Source organism: Clarias gariepinus, chromosome 6, assembly GCF_024256425.1.
Source record: "Clarias gariepinus isolate MV-2021 ecotype Netherlands chromosome 6, CGAR_prim_01v2, whole genome shotgun sequence".
Lineage (NCBI taxonomy): Eukaryota > Metazoa > Chordata > Actinopteri > Siluriformes > Clariidae > Clarias > Clarias gariepinus.
In genome coordinates, this window is record NC_071105.1 from 1,510,336 (window position 1) to 1,528,302 (window position 17,967).

At 38.3% G+C, this 17,967-nt stretch overlaps 1 protein-coding gene across 2 annotated transcripts; it reads left to right on the plus strand.

The window, feature by feature from the left end:
• The first annotated feature begins 9,580 nt into the window (after positions 1-9,580).
• apof (apolipoprotein F) lies at positions 9,581-13,529 on the plus strand. 2 transcript variants are annotated; one of them, XM_053499184.1, is made up of 2 exons: positions 9,581-9,816; positions 10,738-13,529. In XM_053499184.1, exon 2 carries the CDS (start codon positions 10,761-10,763, stop codon positions 11,988-11,990), a length of 1,230 nt encoding a protein of 409 aa, XP_053355159.1. In that variant the 5' UTR covers positions 9,581-9,816; positions 10,738-10,760; the 3' UTR covers positions 11,991-13,529. The 2 variants fall into 2 exon arrangements, with proteins under 2 accessions (XP_053355159.1, XP_053355160.1); XM_053499185.1 differs by having other exon boundaries at positions 9,581-9,802.
• The last annotated feature ends 4,438 nt before the right edge of the window (positions 13,530-17,967 follow it).

Below are 17,967 nucleotides of genomic sequence, written 5' to 3' on the forward strand. Positions count from 1 at the left end.
GATGGAAATATGCCTCCCCCATCCTTACACTCTATGGACTGTTGGAAAAGTCGTCCTTAATCTATTTACACAGAAAGGTTGTGTGCAGTGAGATGTTCCAGTCCTAAAACACAAAAGTCTAACGTGTGCTTCCCTGATCTTGTCTTGTCTTTCACACACTCTACATCTTTCCCCTCAGTAAGTCTCTGCGCTGTTGATTGAAGTGCTACAGTATAAGGTGCTAAAATCTCTGCCATCTGCAGATCTCACTCTTCATCAGTTTTCCTGTTTTTTTCAGCCCTTCTAGAAAAAAAAACATTAAATGCTTTCTTCCCTGATCAGTGACTCCCCGTTGGATTATTGGAATTAAACCCAAACAACCGCAACCAGAGGTAGGTGTTATGATTGTTATCATTGAGTGGATGCTGCATGAAGTACCAGAGCAATTGTGTCTTCTGTGCATCGGTGTTGGTCCAGATGGGATGCATAACTTGACATGATTTAACACTTTTATTTCAAGGCATTTTATATTCACTGCGGTTGTAGTTGTAGTTATATGAACTTGGTTTAGGGATGATAGTGGTTGTTTTGGGGGGAAACAGAGATTCTACAGAAACTTGTTGTAGTGACTGATGAAAGAACATCCTCAAACACCATCAGACCTGATGTCAAACATACCTCTGGTTTTTACTGTTGATTTTTTTGTCATGCAACTTCACCAAGCTTTACCAAGAGTTGATTCAGAACTATCCTTCCAGGTTTTAAGCATGTGTTAAAGGGTTCATTTCAGATCTCCTTATTAGTTTTCTTTGCTTGATGTTGCCCAGTAATGTGATCTTCATGAAATGGTGTATTTTTTGGCCATTTTGCAAGGTTTTGCCTAAACTGGTTATGTTGAAAGATAAGTACCTGATCATCTCCTGGTGTTGATGTGGCAAGAGTGACAGGTGCGGTTTTGCTAGATCTTTCCTTAAAAAATGCAAAAAAAACCCATTCAACTGCTCTGAAAGGTTAGTAAAGGAGTCACGGTTTAACGCACTGCCTGTGATTGGTAAGACTCGTCATTCCTGGCCTCAGGGTACATCAGTCACCTTTTTTAAACTTCCTCTTAATCTGCCTCCACCTGGTGTCCTCCAGGTGTCATGTAGCTTCAGTGTCCCAGCAGCAATGTTCATGTGTATGTACACAGATAATGCCACACGAAAAACGTTTTGGCGTCTCTTGTGCAGTCTGCTCAGTAGAGAGAGAGGGAGAGAGAGAGAGAGAGACGTGTTACTCCCACAGCACGATCAGTAAGTCTCGGTGATCACCTGACATTACACTCGGTACGGTGGTACCTTCAGCCTGGCTTGGATAACTTGGCTTGTGCTTCCTCTAAAATCTCAGTCTGTGCTTGTTTTTTTTTCAAGGTCTTGTCTTTTTTTGTGCTGTACATCAGCTGTACGTCCCAAGTACGTTTGTTTTGTGCATTTGTTTGTTGTTCGAGTTAAATACCTGACAGAATGCCAAAGTGAACTATGGGTGCACCAGGCCTGTTCCAGTGCATGAGGCGGTCTTTGAAGGAGTGTCCAAGCCAGATGACGTCATCACACTGCATCTGCACTTGGCTACATTATGATGGTTTGTCCAAAGTAGCATCTCAGCAATAAGACATTTCACATGATTGTTTGCACCTGAATCATGTTTTGTATAAGAAGCACCTCGTATACAACTCTTCGGTCCAGACTCGAGGCTTTGTGTTTCATGCTCTTATGTGATGCTTTTCCTTGAGACCACGTTTTTGAGTCTTGTATTCACAGTTCATTGGTGATATTAATTTATTTGAGTAAATAAACTAGATCTGGACTTATAGTCAGCTACACTTACACTAATCGGCATATCTGATATTATTTATTTTATGACCAATATAATAACAAACTAACAAATTAAAATTGATATAAAACGAACCTTGGTCTTGTGTTGCTTATATATAGTTAAAAGCTTAAAGCTAAAATAATCTGCTGATCTTTAATGTAATCAGTGATGATATTATTATTATTATTATTATTATTATTATTATTATTATTATTATTTGAGGTTGAAGCCCACGTACATGTCTGTGTGTCTCTCTGTACAGCAGAACTCTCTGTCTAACTTATTAATACAAAGAAATCCCATTCTGTAAGGTTGAGTCTCACTTCACTAATTGACCTGTTTAAAACTTCCTGCAGGAAGAATTTATTGATCTGTACATTCTTCTTTGACGCTTCAGTTTTCATAGCGCTCTTTCCTTTTTTTGGAGTAAGTCATGTGTTTCACTTTTGTTTCTGTTTCTTAAGGATTTTGGCTGCTTGTAGGGGTATTACTGTCATGTTTGTGTCTTCCACATACTCTGTGTATACACACGGTAAACTATCGCATTGATTGGCTCTGTTGAGTGATGCGTATAGCCACACCCACCTCCAATTTACTATATTAGTAAAAATAAATAAATAACAGCGCTAGAGGCTGTGACATAATCTGGCACATAACTGCTCATAACTTAAACATGTGTAATTATGTGTAATGAGCTTGACATTATTATTATTATTATTATTATTATTATTATTATTATCATTATTATTATTATTATCATTATTATTATATGTTGTTTTTTTAGCAGTTGCCAGATTAATGCCCGGCTGCATCGGAGCAGGTAAGGATGGACGACCTGGCTCAAGGCTTAGCTCCGACCTGACACCCTCCATTTCTTGGTCAACACCTTAACCACTGGGCTTCCCCATATCATTATTTACTGTTGGGTATTTCCAATTCAATTGTCAAATGCATTTCTTAGTCATTACTGATAAACCTCACAATAAGAATAATTTTTTTTTAATTAGTTAAGTGTTCTCTGTTGAACATAAAAAGAGGAAATATACTACAGCATTGTTTTGTTTTATTTCTAAAAACATTCATTATATGTAAAAACATTCGAAATGTGAAATGCAAAAATTATGCATCTATCATCTATTTTTAACTGAAAAAGTTACACAGTCAAATACATGAATACAGTATTAATACAATTTGTGATATTTTATTAAAGCTGAATAAATCCTTCAATACGATGAAGAAGGCAGAGAGACGTTCGATCCAGAGTGTTTGAGGGTGAAGGAACAGGAACATGGATGAGTTTCCTACCTGGAAGCTGAAGATGCTGAAGCTGGTGTTGCAAGAGAGCAGCAGCAGGAGCATCACACACGTGCAACTCTTCATGCTCACACACCGTTGGTCTCTCATAATGCTCCGAGCTGAAGAGAGACGTCTGTGTTAACGCCTTCACTGCGTCGGTTTTATAGCTCTCGCTCTGACTCTCCATCACGTCACGTCGTGTTGCCCTCTGAGTGTCCTGACAGTTGACACGTTTTCTCACCATCAGCTTACATAAAATAAGGACTATTTCAGTACCTGCATCATAAAGATCATAATTCTTAAATAATCCTCAGAAAAAGGAAATGTTACACTTTTGCATTCAATAAAAACACAATAATGTATGATTATGCATTATAACATTATCATTATTTAGATTAGCTACCTTCTAGTAAACTAGCTTACATTTAATATTTTATGTTACTATAACAATCTGTTCATCTGTGAAACTCGCTACGTTGGCAAGCCGACTGCTCTACCTTTATTATAGGATTATTATTGATAAAGTTGCCCAGGTGGATCTTAACCTCTCATTCTCTACCCATTTGCATATTACATGTGATTTGTCCAAAGTCAATTTGTGACATCACAAGTTGAGTTTTTTGGCTCCTCCCCTCCATCACTCTCTTACAAATTTTGCGTAACAGTTTTGTTTAGTTTAAAAATACACCAACGCTCAATTTTCCTGGTTAAAGACGCGCTCACGCGCTGTCCCTCCTTCCTGTCTCAGTAAGTCTGGTATGTTTCGACTTCATTAATGTGAACTGAAATCTATCTGGGACTGAGTCAGAGAAAAAAAAACAATAAAAACAGATTTTTTAAATGTTGAATTAAAATGTAAATTAGAAATATATCGAAAAATGTCTTGTTTTATGTTATTTAAATATATTTGTACTTTAAGCTCCGCCTCCTTCACCCTGCACAGTTCTCTAGTTCTGCTCAGTATTTATTATAAAACAATATTAAATAAACATTTTCAGAGAGTTTTTATTTTCATAAATGTTTCCGTTTAACATTTCCTGGTTAAGAAATTACATATTTAAAATAAGAATATTTATTTATTCCCAGCTGCAAAGGCTGTACATGAGACATAAGCTCTTCAATAATATATAGTCTTAGCTTAGTCAAAGTATAAGCTTGTCATCCATCCATCCATCCATCCATCTATATAATAATAATAACAGTAATAATAAAGATATCACAAAGGGTTTGTCATATTTGTACACCTCCAGTCTCTCACATCTCCGCCTCAGCCCGAGCACCTCAGTGTGTGTGTCGATGACACTGTGAGGCTCACAGACACTCAGTAATACTTACGTTAGCGCTTTTCTCTGATCATATGCGTAAGTGAGAAAACCACACTGCTATAAAAACCGCTACAGAAGAATCTGGTCATTTATAAACGTCTCATAAGTCTGCCACTAAATATTTATTTGGGAAAAAAGGGCAGTAAACACACAGTGAAATGAGCTTACAGTACATTACAGCACAGTGAAACTCGTATATCTCAGTTAGGAAGCAGAGCACAAGCCACAGTTAACCATGATACAGCGCCCCCTGGAGCGGAAACTGAACCACGGAGTTCCCTAATGAGAAGCCCAGAGCCTTAACCTACTGAGCTTCCACTTCTTAACTACACAACACGTATAGATGTGACCTTTAAGATGTAAACAAACTGAAAAGTAGGTGAGGATACGGGAACCAGACAATGACCAGATACGGACTGATTGGAATTCATTCTTATTAAGTGATTTAATAAAAGACATTTCTACACCATTTTACATTAACTTGCATGATCATAAAACCTGTGACATGGTGGAGCTCAGCATCATGTTCAGGGTTGTCTTTGTTCTGCTTCAGCTCTCCTTATGTGTCTTCTGTAATAGTGACTGGACCTTCACCTGTTTCAGTTTGGGTAAAGTCTGACCCTCGGTATCTGTGTATCTGAACTTAACAAGCCTGACTCTTGTGTGTTTGAACATCCCGATTTTCACCACGTCTCGTTCTTTGGACTTCTGTGTATTTTAGAATTTTCACCGACACTCTGTTTGCTGATCGCCTGGTCATATTGACTTTTTAAGCAAGATTCATTAAAAAACACAGTTGGAGATGGGTCAGTGAATCTGGTGTCTTTGGTGCCTTAATGTGGTGTGGAGTCAAATGTAGAACATACAGTATTATTGTTACGTGTGGTGCGGTATGGAGAGCCGCACCACGAGATGACCCCCTTTAGAGGGGTCTCTCTCTCACCCGCTGGCATTTTAAGGCGACAGAGGCTGCGTCTATGCCTCTCTCCCTCTCTTAGGCGCGCTCTGTCTATCTTTCTTTTTTTCTTTATATTATACACGACCGTTCAAAAGTTTTAGAACACCTGCAAATTTCTTTGTTTTTGTTTAGTGATTTATTTTCTACATTCTACAACAATACTGGGGATTTCAAAACTATAAAATAACACATATGGAATTAGGTAATTACGTAACAACAAGAAAAACAACAGTTAGTTGTTATTTTAAGACACAGAGGTCGGCCTTTCTGTAATAGTTCTTGCAAGAACAGTATTGTCAAGTGCATTTGCAAAATCCGTCAAGCACCATAATGAAACTGTCTCTCATGAAGGCCGTCCCAGGAGGGCGAGACCAAAACCTACCTCTGTCTCAGACGAGAAGTTCATTTAGAGTTATCAGCCTGAAAAATGACCAATTAACAACCAGCACCTCAGATTAGAGGCGTTATAAAGTCTTTACAGAGCAGAAGTAGCAGAAACATCTCACCATTAACTGTTCAAAGGAGATTAATGCATTTTTTGGACGCCTTCAGCATTCCTTTACAATGTAGAAAGAAATAAACATCAGGAACCATCATGGAGTTAGAAAGTGTTCTGTATATATATATATGCGTGTGCGTGTGTGTGTGTTTGTAAAGAGGTTATAGTAATATAATCATTAGTTACAGTTTTACTCCACATGTCGTCCTCATACTGTAGTTACCCCAAAGTAATTACCATCCATGATTTTACCCCTCTCTCTCTCTCTCTCTCTCTCTCTCTCTCTCTCTCTTTCTTTGTCATGACGTCTCGGGTCCTCTGACGGTTCTCCACAAGTTCCTGTATTCTTGAACCTGCGTCTGATTCCTGTTAATGATCTAATCACACTTTCTCATATCTCTGTTTGACACGTCAGTGTGACTCCACAAGGAATGAAGGTGACACAGCATCATGAACATCAGGTAAAAATACCAAGGGGAAACAACATTGGGTCTCTGTGATGCAGAAACTTTTCTTGTTTCAGAGATTATATAATTAAAGGATAAAATGATAAGACTATACAATGTTTGGCATTAAACTTTATATGCCTTTATAATGTTAGGAAGCATGTGCTGTATAAGACATGTATAATGTCCAGCATCAGCTTCAGCCAGTGTGACTTTACGTTATGTAGCAAACAGGAGATGTGATATTGTTTGGAATAATCATGTCCACCAATACACCACACTGACGTGCAACACTATTACTGCATTACTGTTTTTTGTGTTTGGGGCTGCGAGCAATGCTGTCCCGTGTCCTCCACCAAACGCTCCCATGGGCGAGATCAGGTTTTTGTTTTTGTCTTCACCTGATCCAAGATAGTTATTACAAAAAACACCACAATCTTTTCTCTTTACAGCATCAAAAAGCTGATAAACACTCTGTCCCGGACTCCCTGAGCCCATTTTCACAACAACACACGCATTCCCCCGGTACACACACCGATTTCCATAGTAACTTTACTGACGAGACAGACCTGAGGTCAGAATATTACACACGTGTGTGTAGGTGTGTGTGGACACATTATTAAGTTTGCACGTCTTTTTTTTAAAGTAAAAGGAGAAAATGCAACTTTATTTTACACAACAAAGGTAAGTGTGAGTTTATCTGGGAACAAGACAACTATTACAAATGTACTTAAAAGTTTTGCTTTGATCATATCGACTTCCAGCTGTTTTTATGGGGTCGTGTGACATCTGGTAGAGTTAGAACCTAGACTGATTGAAGTTGAACTGCTGAAAATCACAACTAAAAAGGATCCAAGTTGGGAAAACATTCATTAAAGCATTAGAGTTTTAATTAAGAGTTTAGTGGTGTACAATTATAAGAATAAATATACATAGGAATAATACAGTAGTATAAATATTGTGCAAGTATTATATATATAATATAAATGAAAAAAAGAGTGAGTACAAGTATATATATACACACACACACACACACACACACACACAATATACATACATATGCTGTATACACATATGCATACATGTATATACACATACACACACGTTTGTGAGAGTGTGTCCACTTGTGTATAAATGTATACAGAATGTCCGCAAAATAATACTGTGCAAAAAAAATGTTGTGCAAAAGGCAATTATGTGCAGTATGGAGTGCATAAAGTGTCTTAGTGACTATAAAGTCAATCAATCAAACAAACAAACAAACAAACAAACAAACAACAAAAAAGAACACCCTTCCCAACAGTGTGTGACTGATGGAACTTGTCTAATGACAAAAACTTCAAAGCACTTTTCTAAGTTGCTCTCTATTAGAGTGTCTCTTAAATACCTACGCGTAAACGTGGTGACCAGTGATTGGTTGTTGGGAACAGTGACGTGTGAGCGTTGTGACTTTGTATGAAGTTTTTTTTAATAAAACTCATTTGCTTGAACGTTATATTTCTATCTGTTTTTACTACATCCTAAGTGGGTGAGAACTTTTGCACTTATATGATTAAATTGTGTTTCAGGAGAAAGTTTTAATACAAGAATCAACAGTTCATCATAGGGTCAGTGGTCAAGGTGTTGGACTATGGTTTGGAAGGTCCCAGGTTCTAATCTCATGACTGCCAAGTTGCCCCTGTTGGGCCCTTGAGCGAGACTTTTAACCCCCTGATTTATAATGAAATGCAAATGTAAGTCGCTCTGGATGCGGACGCCTGTGTCTAAATCTAATCATTTTACAGATATTAAGTCCACATAATTTAAAGATCTACATGGACGATTGTACATCTGACTAACATTAAATAATAATAATAATAATAATAATAAAAGTAAATCATTGTGAAGTAACTATGTTTAATAAATAAAAGCTCCAGCAGCAGAAGTCGAGCACTTAAAGAATCTCTGTGGAGGCAGACGAGAGAGACGAGCGCGAACTGTAGAACTGTGTACACAGATGTGACCCTGAGACGCGTGTTTAGGTTTTGTGTCCCGCTGTTTCTCTGTATGGTGTGATAACATTCAAGAAAGGTGAGAAGATTCATGACAATCCTGTCCTTGAAGGCTGTGCAGAATTCATCCCACATCTGGCCAGATGGTCCACACGGAGTTAGACTCGATGATTTAAATGATGTCTGAGAGTTACTGTATGTGTGAGTTCTTCAGCCCTTGATCTCCTCCTCCTTCGTCTCAGCCTCTGCTCTCCCTCAGACAAAACTCACACACTTCTCTTCCAAAGTAGAGATTTGCAGTGTGTTCCCTAAAAACTCTTCCATTGTTGTTATTTAACGGAAATCTCATTTAAAACAGGACTTTTCATTGTTTCTACGAAGTTCAAAATATGATGTAGAGAAAAGAAAAACATGAATGTGTGTAATTAAAATGAATAATTTAGACAAGACAGAGCAAGGAGAAAAAACGAGGGAGACTAAACGGGTGAGGAAAAGGAAGAAGAAGAAGAAAAGAGAAGGTGGAGGAAGGAGAGCAGATAAAGGAAAGGAGAGTGTGAATGAAGGAGAAAGGATGAAGCAGAGGAAAAACTAAAGATAAGTTATACAGTAGGAAGAGGAACAGATGTGGTCGAAGAAAAAGTTCAGACAAGTAAAGGGAGGAAAACACGAGGTAGAGGAGAAGAAAACCTTTAAGGCAAAGGAGAAAAACAGATGAGATAAAGGACAAAAAAAAACAGATGTGGTGGAGAAATATTATATGCCATGGGAATTATATTGGGATCTATTTGGAATTTGAAAACCAACAAAACAGAAAAGATCTCCAACATGGAAAAAAAGTGCAACAGAATGTCCATCCAGCGCGGAATTCCTCATGGACACTGGGACGTTTATGACGTTGACACACCGGACACCTGAAACACTACGGCGCTGCACTCGCAGTCATTCCCTACTTCATCAACCCTGACCTAACTTCTAGTAGGTGTAGCTTCGTGTTGTATGTGTGTGTGTGTGTGTGTGTGTTTGCAGCTCCGTCGCCAAACTCTGTTCATTTCAGACCAAACTTACTAACATGAAAAACCAGACGAAGAAGACTTTCACACTATACCTTCATTATATTCACTGACGAGCCATACAAACCTTACAACGGAGACTTTGCTCCTCTCTCTCTCTCTCTCTCTCTCTCTCTCTCTGAGGCCCAGAAAGAGGAGCTTTAATGAAGGATCTGGGTCAGACACAGAACAAAGAGAAAGAGACAGAGAGTGACGGAAGGAAAGAGAGAAAAAAAACTGTGTCTTTGGAAAACATGGACGACCCTCTCCACGTGAATCCCTGAATCCCACCCCATTCCCTATTCACACACACACACACACACACACACACACACACACAGACACATCACGAGAGAGCGAAAAAGAGAGACGGAGAGAATCCAGGAATCCAGACATACTTTTATTGTGAGTAAAATAAGGTAAGAGCAAAATACATTGTGTTTTAATGCAGCTGTTGGGAAAAAAATATGGTGAACGTAACTGAAAAATAAAGTGAAGTAGCTGAAGAATACTTTCACTTGGTACGATTACATTTCCCTCCAATCGCTGTAGACAAATTCTGTATGTTAGCGTAATCAGGTAGCCAGAACATTTACTTTAGTTTGGAAGAAAAAAAAAAGGTAAATAATTTATATTATATTTCCTGAAGAACATGAGCAGTGAAAATGCCCCAGTCTGTGAACTCTGCCCCCTGGCTTAATGCCAAAACCATGTGGATGTTTTGCAGACAAAAGGAGAAATGAAAAACGTGAGATGAGGACAATACGACAGCATGTACACGTTAAACTCACATCCAGTGGAGTTGGTTTGTCTCTCCACTAGATGGTGGAGGCTTTATGCTTTAAGAGTTTGTCTGAGATTCTCGTTTCGAGAGTGAGTGCCTGTAGGATTCACAGATTTACCGTACCTGGACCCATCATTCTAACCAGTAAAATCATTTCTTTTCAATGACTTTTTTGTCTTTTAACTTCAAGAGAAAGAAATGAAGGAAAGCTGATGTATGTAGGAACCACTGTTTAGAGCTGGAACTTTTATTGTAGATGTTCTACAGCACTACACGTAGCCGTGAATAACATGTTGTTCTTTATTAAAACTATCGCTGTGGTGTGAGGGGAGTAAAACACACAAGGAGATGCTGTGTTGGCAAAATGACAAACTTCAGAGTGGTTACAGCAGATCCACTCCATGACACTGGTGACAATATAATTAAGTAGTTTACTGTTATAATTTTATAAACAACAGTAAGGTGAAGTACAAATTCCACAGTACAAACATATTCCATGCAAAAAATATTTTCCAGCACTATAAACTCACTTACACTCACTCTGCTTATCTTTTAGTCACTTCCTATTGGATAACAGCCATGTGGGGTCACAAATTCCGACTGCTGCTTCTAATCCACTTCCTGTTGTCCGACATGGCCCATCTACAAGCCCCGCCCTCTTCACGCTTCAAAAACAGAATTGGGTTTGGCTTTTCCTCCACCAATTCTCCTTCCTTATCTGCAGTCCCACCTGAGAAACCGAGGTCCATCCGAGGTGAAAAACCTAACAGTGACCCAGTCCTCGACCTGGTCTCTGGCCTTGCAGTATCTTTAGATGGTCTTGTGCATCTCCATGGGAATTTGAGCTGCAAGGAGCTGGAGGCAGGGCCTTGGAACGGGGCAGGGTTTTCACATGAGCTTTTGGGGTTGGTCATTGTGCCTGTACTAGTGTCTGCAGGATGTGAATATGAGGCAGAGGAACTGGTGAGGAACTTGTTTACAATGCTGGGTGAGGATGACACACAAGAGCTCCTGGAGGACATAGTTGTTCTGATTAGAAGGTCATTTCTAAATCGCTTAAATTCCCCATCCATTCCAACCAAGTCAAGCCATCAGTCGGAGCGCCACCTGCAAGCCATGATGTTCAACATCCAACAGCTGGCGGAGCGTCAAGATGTGGCTGAAAATGTTTCTGGCTTGGAGAAGCGATGCCAAGGCTGGATGAGGATAAAGGGCATGGTCTTATTAGGTCAGAATATCAATCATGAAAAGCTGCGTCTCAGTGAAGCAAAGCGTGTTTGCCGAAAAATGGGATTTGTTTGCGCAGGCGTGACGCATGATGTCCCTAACAGCCCTGAGTCCTACCATATTGTTCTCAGACCAGGCAGCTGGCTCATGCCCTCATCTACTTTGAACCAATCAGAAAGCTGGATTCAGAACTGTAGGGTGTGGCCTGTACGCTGGCGAAGACATGGCGTTCATCAGCCAGGCTGTGCTAATGAAAAAGAGGAGCGTGTGTATAAAGTGGTGGAGTGGATCCCTGCAGTCTCCACGCTCTATAACCTGGGGACAGCTGTTTATTATGCCTCCATGCGCTGCTCCGATACAGCAAAAGAAAGAGCCCTGATGAGTGCTGTGGATCTGGGGACCGATGCTATCGTAGCAGCCACTGGTGGCACAGCAGGCGTAGCTGGATATGCCTTGGGGGCGGGGCTTAAAACAAGCCTAAAAGCAGGAGTTAAATACCTGCTGAATAGAATGACCCAGGAAGAAGACCTAGTCTTAAACCAAAACAGCTGGGAGGATGGAGCTATTAGCTTACAATATTAATAATAGTAATAATAATCGTAAATAATAATAATAATAATAATAATAATTTGTAACAATCGTTGGGTGCCTTTTCACTGTACAGTTTATTTAACAGTAGAAAACTACAACAGTTCTTTTTCCAAAGGAAGCAACATTTAGGGCAAAAACCTAAAATGATTTCTGGTTTTGATGTAGAGTCCAAAAAATCCTGATGTCTGAGAACTGAGAAATGTACAGTCTGGTCACATGAGACATGTCTGTCTCTGTACTTGTGTAAACTCTGTACTCTGGAACTCAAGCCAATGTTTACTGACACCGCAAAGAACAACAAAAGATTTTTGATTTTTGGTGTCTGCATTAAAATCATGTTTGTTTTTTATCACAGCGTTCTAATGTAAACACTGATGAATGACTGTCGTTTGAATTCATCTAATGGAATATATTTACATTTGGCAGACGCTCTTATCCAGAGCGACTTACATTTTTTTATCTCATTACACATCTAAGCAGTTGAGGGTTAAGGGCCTTGCTCAAGGGCCCAACAGTGGCAACTTGGTGGTTGTGGGATTTTGAACCTGGGATCTTCCAAACCATAGTCCAATGCCTTAACCACTGAGCTACCCCTGACCCATATTTCCATTAGATCCTGTTTAGATGTACATTTCGAGTGTGCAGTAAAAAAAATGTAAATACATAAAATGCATGAAATAATACAGAAAATAATTAAAAATAAATAAATAAATAAAATGTCCTGCTGTGTAGTAAAAAGAGAACTTATTGGATGTGTGACTCCTCGCAGTTTCTAGGTAAATAAACTAGATTTTAGAAAATTCCTAGATTTGTTTTTAGTTGTCCAGATGATTGAATTATTACCAACATGACTTAAAATGAAAACACTTTGCTAATTATATGCTATACTGAATTTAAGGTACGGTGGCCGCTCAGAACAAAGCACTTACAAAAGTGAAAGCACAAACAGTACTGCACTGCAAATACAAAAGCACATGCAAAAGTCTAAGCACATGGTTAAACAACTATGTTTAAATAAATTAAGGCTAATATTTATCATATGATTTTATTCTGTTTTCATAATAATAAACAACACAATGTTTCTAATAAATTTAAAACAAACAGTTAATTTTGTTCAGATTTTTTTGGGGGACCAATACGTTTACACGATATTGTGTTGTCTGACTAAAACCTGACTTTTAAGATAAATCTAAACAAAGTCAGGCTGAAATCACACTTCTCAAAGTCGCACCAGATAATGCGCTTAGGAGTCGAGCTGCTCCTGCACGTATACCTTTAGTCCAATACAGGAATCGGTCGAGGTACTCTGGACATGTCCTACACTTCTCACCCTGGGCTTTGACCAGGAACTTAAAAAAAATGCATACAGTAATAGTAAAAAATATGCATGTTGTTTTAGTCAAGACCTTTATAATTATTCTACCATCATCACTCAGTGAAGTTCTGCCCATAATCTGTTAACGACTAACAGATGGGAATGACTGCTGGCTCGCAAATTACATAAACTGCCTGAATAACAGATTACATTAAAAAAAACAACAATACGAAATAACTTTGTAACGCGTTACACCCAACACTGGTAACACCATAACCACAAGGGATAGAGTGTGTCTCATCATGCTTCACTCATACAAAAAGTACAGCAAATGCACAGCGCTTCACTGGTAAAAAGGGTCATTTGTTTGGTGATTGTTTTGGTGTGTGATGTCAACTGGCAATACAATGATAACAAGCTAAAAAGAGAGTGTAGTGGAGTCAGGTGTACTTCGGTCAATAAATTAATTCTCCTGCCCTGCTTGTGTACTGGAACATGGACAGTGATCCAGTACACAAGCACAATACGTTGAGCTGTAACCACAGCAAGTAAACACACAGAATAATTGGCATCTCCTTCACTGGTACTTCCTGTTCTGTGTAGCCGCTAGGTCAAATCAAGCTCATCACTCCCCCTACTGTCCCGGGGCACTTCAGGTGTAGCGTTTCCCTTTTGTATGTGCTAGATTCCTAGGGTTTGCCTGTTCCATAATGTAAATATAATAAAAAATAAAACACTACACATAGTGCTGGTAATAATATTAATACTGCATGCTTTATTTCACTTATATCATAGTAGTTCTTGGACACCATCAAGGTAGAAAGTTTTTTCAGTACAATAATTGGACAGTTTGCTTCATTTATGTTCCAAACCCTGGCCTCCCAGGAACTCCTTTAATGGCCCAACATCTGGAGATGTCTTTGAGCGAGCTCAGGACCTTATACAATGACTGTACAGTAGATGTAGCAATAACTCGCAGCCCATTAATGTGCAAGTGGTGTTGATGAATGATTGTGTGTACAGTTCACCCAGATGGCGGCATCTTTTCAGCAAGATGGATTTTCAAGGACTAGGTTTTCCATTCGCTGAATGTTTAAGGGAAGGACTGCAGTGGGCTCCGAGCCACCTCAGGCGATAACTCACGGACATACGACCTTCATTAAAAAGTTCACACCGTTCAAATGTTTCACTACAGCTAACGGTCTCATCATCGTACTGTGGTTTAAGTAGTAAAGCATTCAGACCTTGAAATAATAACGAAACGAATATCCAAACTTCAGACATAAACTCTTAGAACTCAAACAATTATACATTGACCTGGTATTCAGGGTGGCACGATGGTGTAGTGGTTAGCACTGTCGCCTTGCACCTCCAGGGGCCAGGCTCGATTCCCCTCTCTGTGTGCCTGGAGTTTGCATGTTATCCCTGTGCTTGATGGGTTTCATCGCAAATTTTACATAGTATGTGTGTTTGCCCTGCGATGGATTGGCACCCTATCCAGGGTGTACCCCGCCTCGTGCCCTAAGTCTCCTGGGATAGGCTCCAGACCCCCTGCGACCCTGAACACAGGATAAAGTGGCATGGACAATGAGCGAGAGAGAGAGTGATGCGGTATACATCATTTAAAGATTTAAAAAATAGATTTTGGACGTTCTAAGTTTGGTTATATGTAGAAAGGCTGCTGTTAAGAAGCGCTGTGGGGGATCTCCACTCAGTGTAGGTGTGATGTTTAACACAGTCTCATTCGATCCTGAGTCAGAATCTTAACTGTAGTGATGTTATGTATGACACTGAAGCTTGTGTCAAGCAGAAGGGATGTTCCCAAATAAAGCCTTTACTTCTAAGCCTGTCGTTTTCCTGAGAGTCATGTGACCAGTGACAAACGAGGCCGCGTGTTATCCTGAATCACATGACTGACTCTTTCTGCGCTTGTTCACTTGGCATCTCACTTTTGGGAATCAATATTTTGGAGAGTTGTTTTTTTTTTATTCATAAATCAAGATATAAGGAAAAGATTTATTTTTTTTGCATTTCATAATAAATTTTATTTTTACTTCTTATCTAATATATGAATTAGGAAGATGCACACAAAAACTATCTCATAAACTCTATTATTGTTGTATCTAGGTTTTTATTTATCTGAATGATTTTTTTATTGTATTTTAATTATTGATTTCTGTATTGCATTACTATTTGCTACACAAAATTTGGCCACTAGATGTCAGTACAATAAACCCTTAAATGAAGATTTATTAACTCAATCTTTTCTATTGGCTGGGAAGCCCTATGCAGTAAAAGGCTTAAATTACTGGTTATGGCCTAAAAAAATGAAATATAAGATAGAATAAGAAGATAGAAAGATAGAAAGAGTTTCCTGCAATTATAGATAAGAAAAATTGAAAGAACATAAAATTTTAAACCTACGAATTTACAGATTTACAGTTACAATAAAATTAAATGTTACATATATACGTTATAAGACGTATATACCTAAATACGTATATAAAGTGTATGTAAAATATGTATGCAATATGAATGATCAGTCGTTGGACTGGTTAATTATGTTTGGATGCAGATGGATGTGTGAAGAGGGTGATGGGCTGATGTTGACCTTATTGTCAATGTCGTCCGAACACATGTTTTTTGTGTAAAATCAATCTTTGTTTTTCATTGGATAATTTTTTACATGAATATGTGTTTATATTGTTTATATATTATGTCTGGTCAGCATTTCTATATAAAACAGCTTTTAAACTATCAGATCACTGATCAGTCTCATCATCAGATCTTACCCTTATAAACACCTTCTAATCCTGTCACTGTTTAAAGACATTAAAGTATGCTTCGCCTGATTCTTATATATCACCTATTTCATATCAATTAACCCATATAAATAAAAGAAAAGTTTTATCCCTACATTGGTCAGAACTCGCTCTTTTAATGATATCTTCACATTGGAGGACCCAAAACCAGAAAACCATTTTCTCCCTGTCAGTCTGTCTATCTATATGTCTTTTCAGCGAGATTTTGTCACAGCATCACGCAAAACTAGCTGGACAAAATTTAATGATGGTGTTCAGTTCAACAAGCTCTGTTTCGAGAGCTCATTCGTAAGTCCAGTTTGTTCGTAAGTCCAACAGCTATTGTCTAGGTACTAGGATACTAACACAATTTGGCTGAACACACTATAACATGTTTCATGATTTTGTCCTTGTTCTTTAGAATCGTGCCAAAGTTTAAACAAATCATGTTAAAAGTATAAGCAATGTCTTCCATCTTTTCACCTTACTCTATTCTTTCAATTATTCACATTTAGGCTTTTGGTGCTCTTATCCAAACTGACTTATAAAAGTGCTTTGAAGTTCCCGTCATTGGATAGATCCTTACACTGTGTTACTCGGTTACTAACTAAGTGCCATCAGTCAAACATCAGTGTTGGGAAGCTTTTTTTTTGGCTTTTCGAGCCCGTTCCATTCTGAAGTGTACTTCACAGGGTGCTCCCTACTCCCTGCTCCTTTTTTAGTGAATATAGTTAAAGGGAACTTCCCTTGATAAAACAAAGTCACCAGTGCAGATGTCACTTCCTCCGTATTATTAATGATGATGATAATAATAATAATAAAAATAATAATAATAATAATAATAATTGATTAAAGATGTAGCAAGATTTATTTTTCTTTTACAGATTACTAGCCTATATAATATTAAAGTTTTATTGATTTAATTTAAGTTTACATTTTTGTATCATATTTACATTATGTCATTGTCAATAATAATGATAATAAACATTTAAATCTTTTTTCAAGCTCTACTTTTTTGAGAAAAGAATGATGGCAGATGGCATTTTTGGTTTGCTACAGGTGGATAATTTGAGTTCTACTTTTTATTTCATAAATACGAGGATAAATCAAATAGACATTGAGTATTTTGTTTGAACGTATCCTTTAACTCAGCATCAAAAGTTCAAAATGGGTTTTTTTTGTAGGATGCAGAAATAATATCTCATTTTCTCTGTAGCAGTAGAACACTCTGTAGAGGGTTTAAGGTTACTAACCCCTGACCTAGTTAAACAACCAGACAGTAAGGCTTTAGAATAGTCCAACCTAGAGGTAAGAAAGCATAAAATATTTTTCTGCATTGTTTAGTGACAATATATTCCTCATCTTGGCAATATTTCTGAGATGAAAGAATGCTATCCATGTATTGTTTCCTACGTTAGCTTTAAATGACAGACTGGAATCTATAATCACACCGAGGTCTTTTACTGTTGCACTTATTGGAACAGAAAGGCCATCTAAAGTTACAGTGTGATCAGAAATCTTACTTCTAGCTGCATGTGGTCCTAGCACCAGAACTTCTGTCTTATCAGGATTAAAAAGTCTAGATGCATTTCTTCCGTGATCTCCGAGAGATGGTACGTGGGACCAGCCGTTTGAGTGTTAGAGGGAACGTGGTGCGGGGCGGGGAGTGATTGCTTTCAGACATCCTGGGATATAAACGCTGGACATGTGATCCAACTGCCATGATTGAACATGCACGTACTCATGTTTGTATCTTGTAAAGTTCGTAACTCGAATGTTTGTATAGGTGACAGTGTACTTAGATCTCTGCCTGAAGTTTAATCTGCACCATCAGTGAATCTAAATGTTGAGT

Coding starts and splice junctions, on each gene's coding strand:
- apof (XM_053499184.1), top strand. CDS start 10,761: ATGTGGGGTCACAAATTCCGACTGCTGCTTCTAATCCACTTCCTGTTG.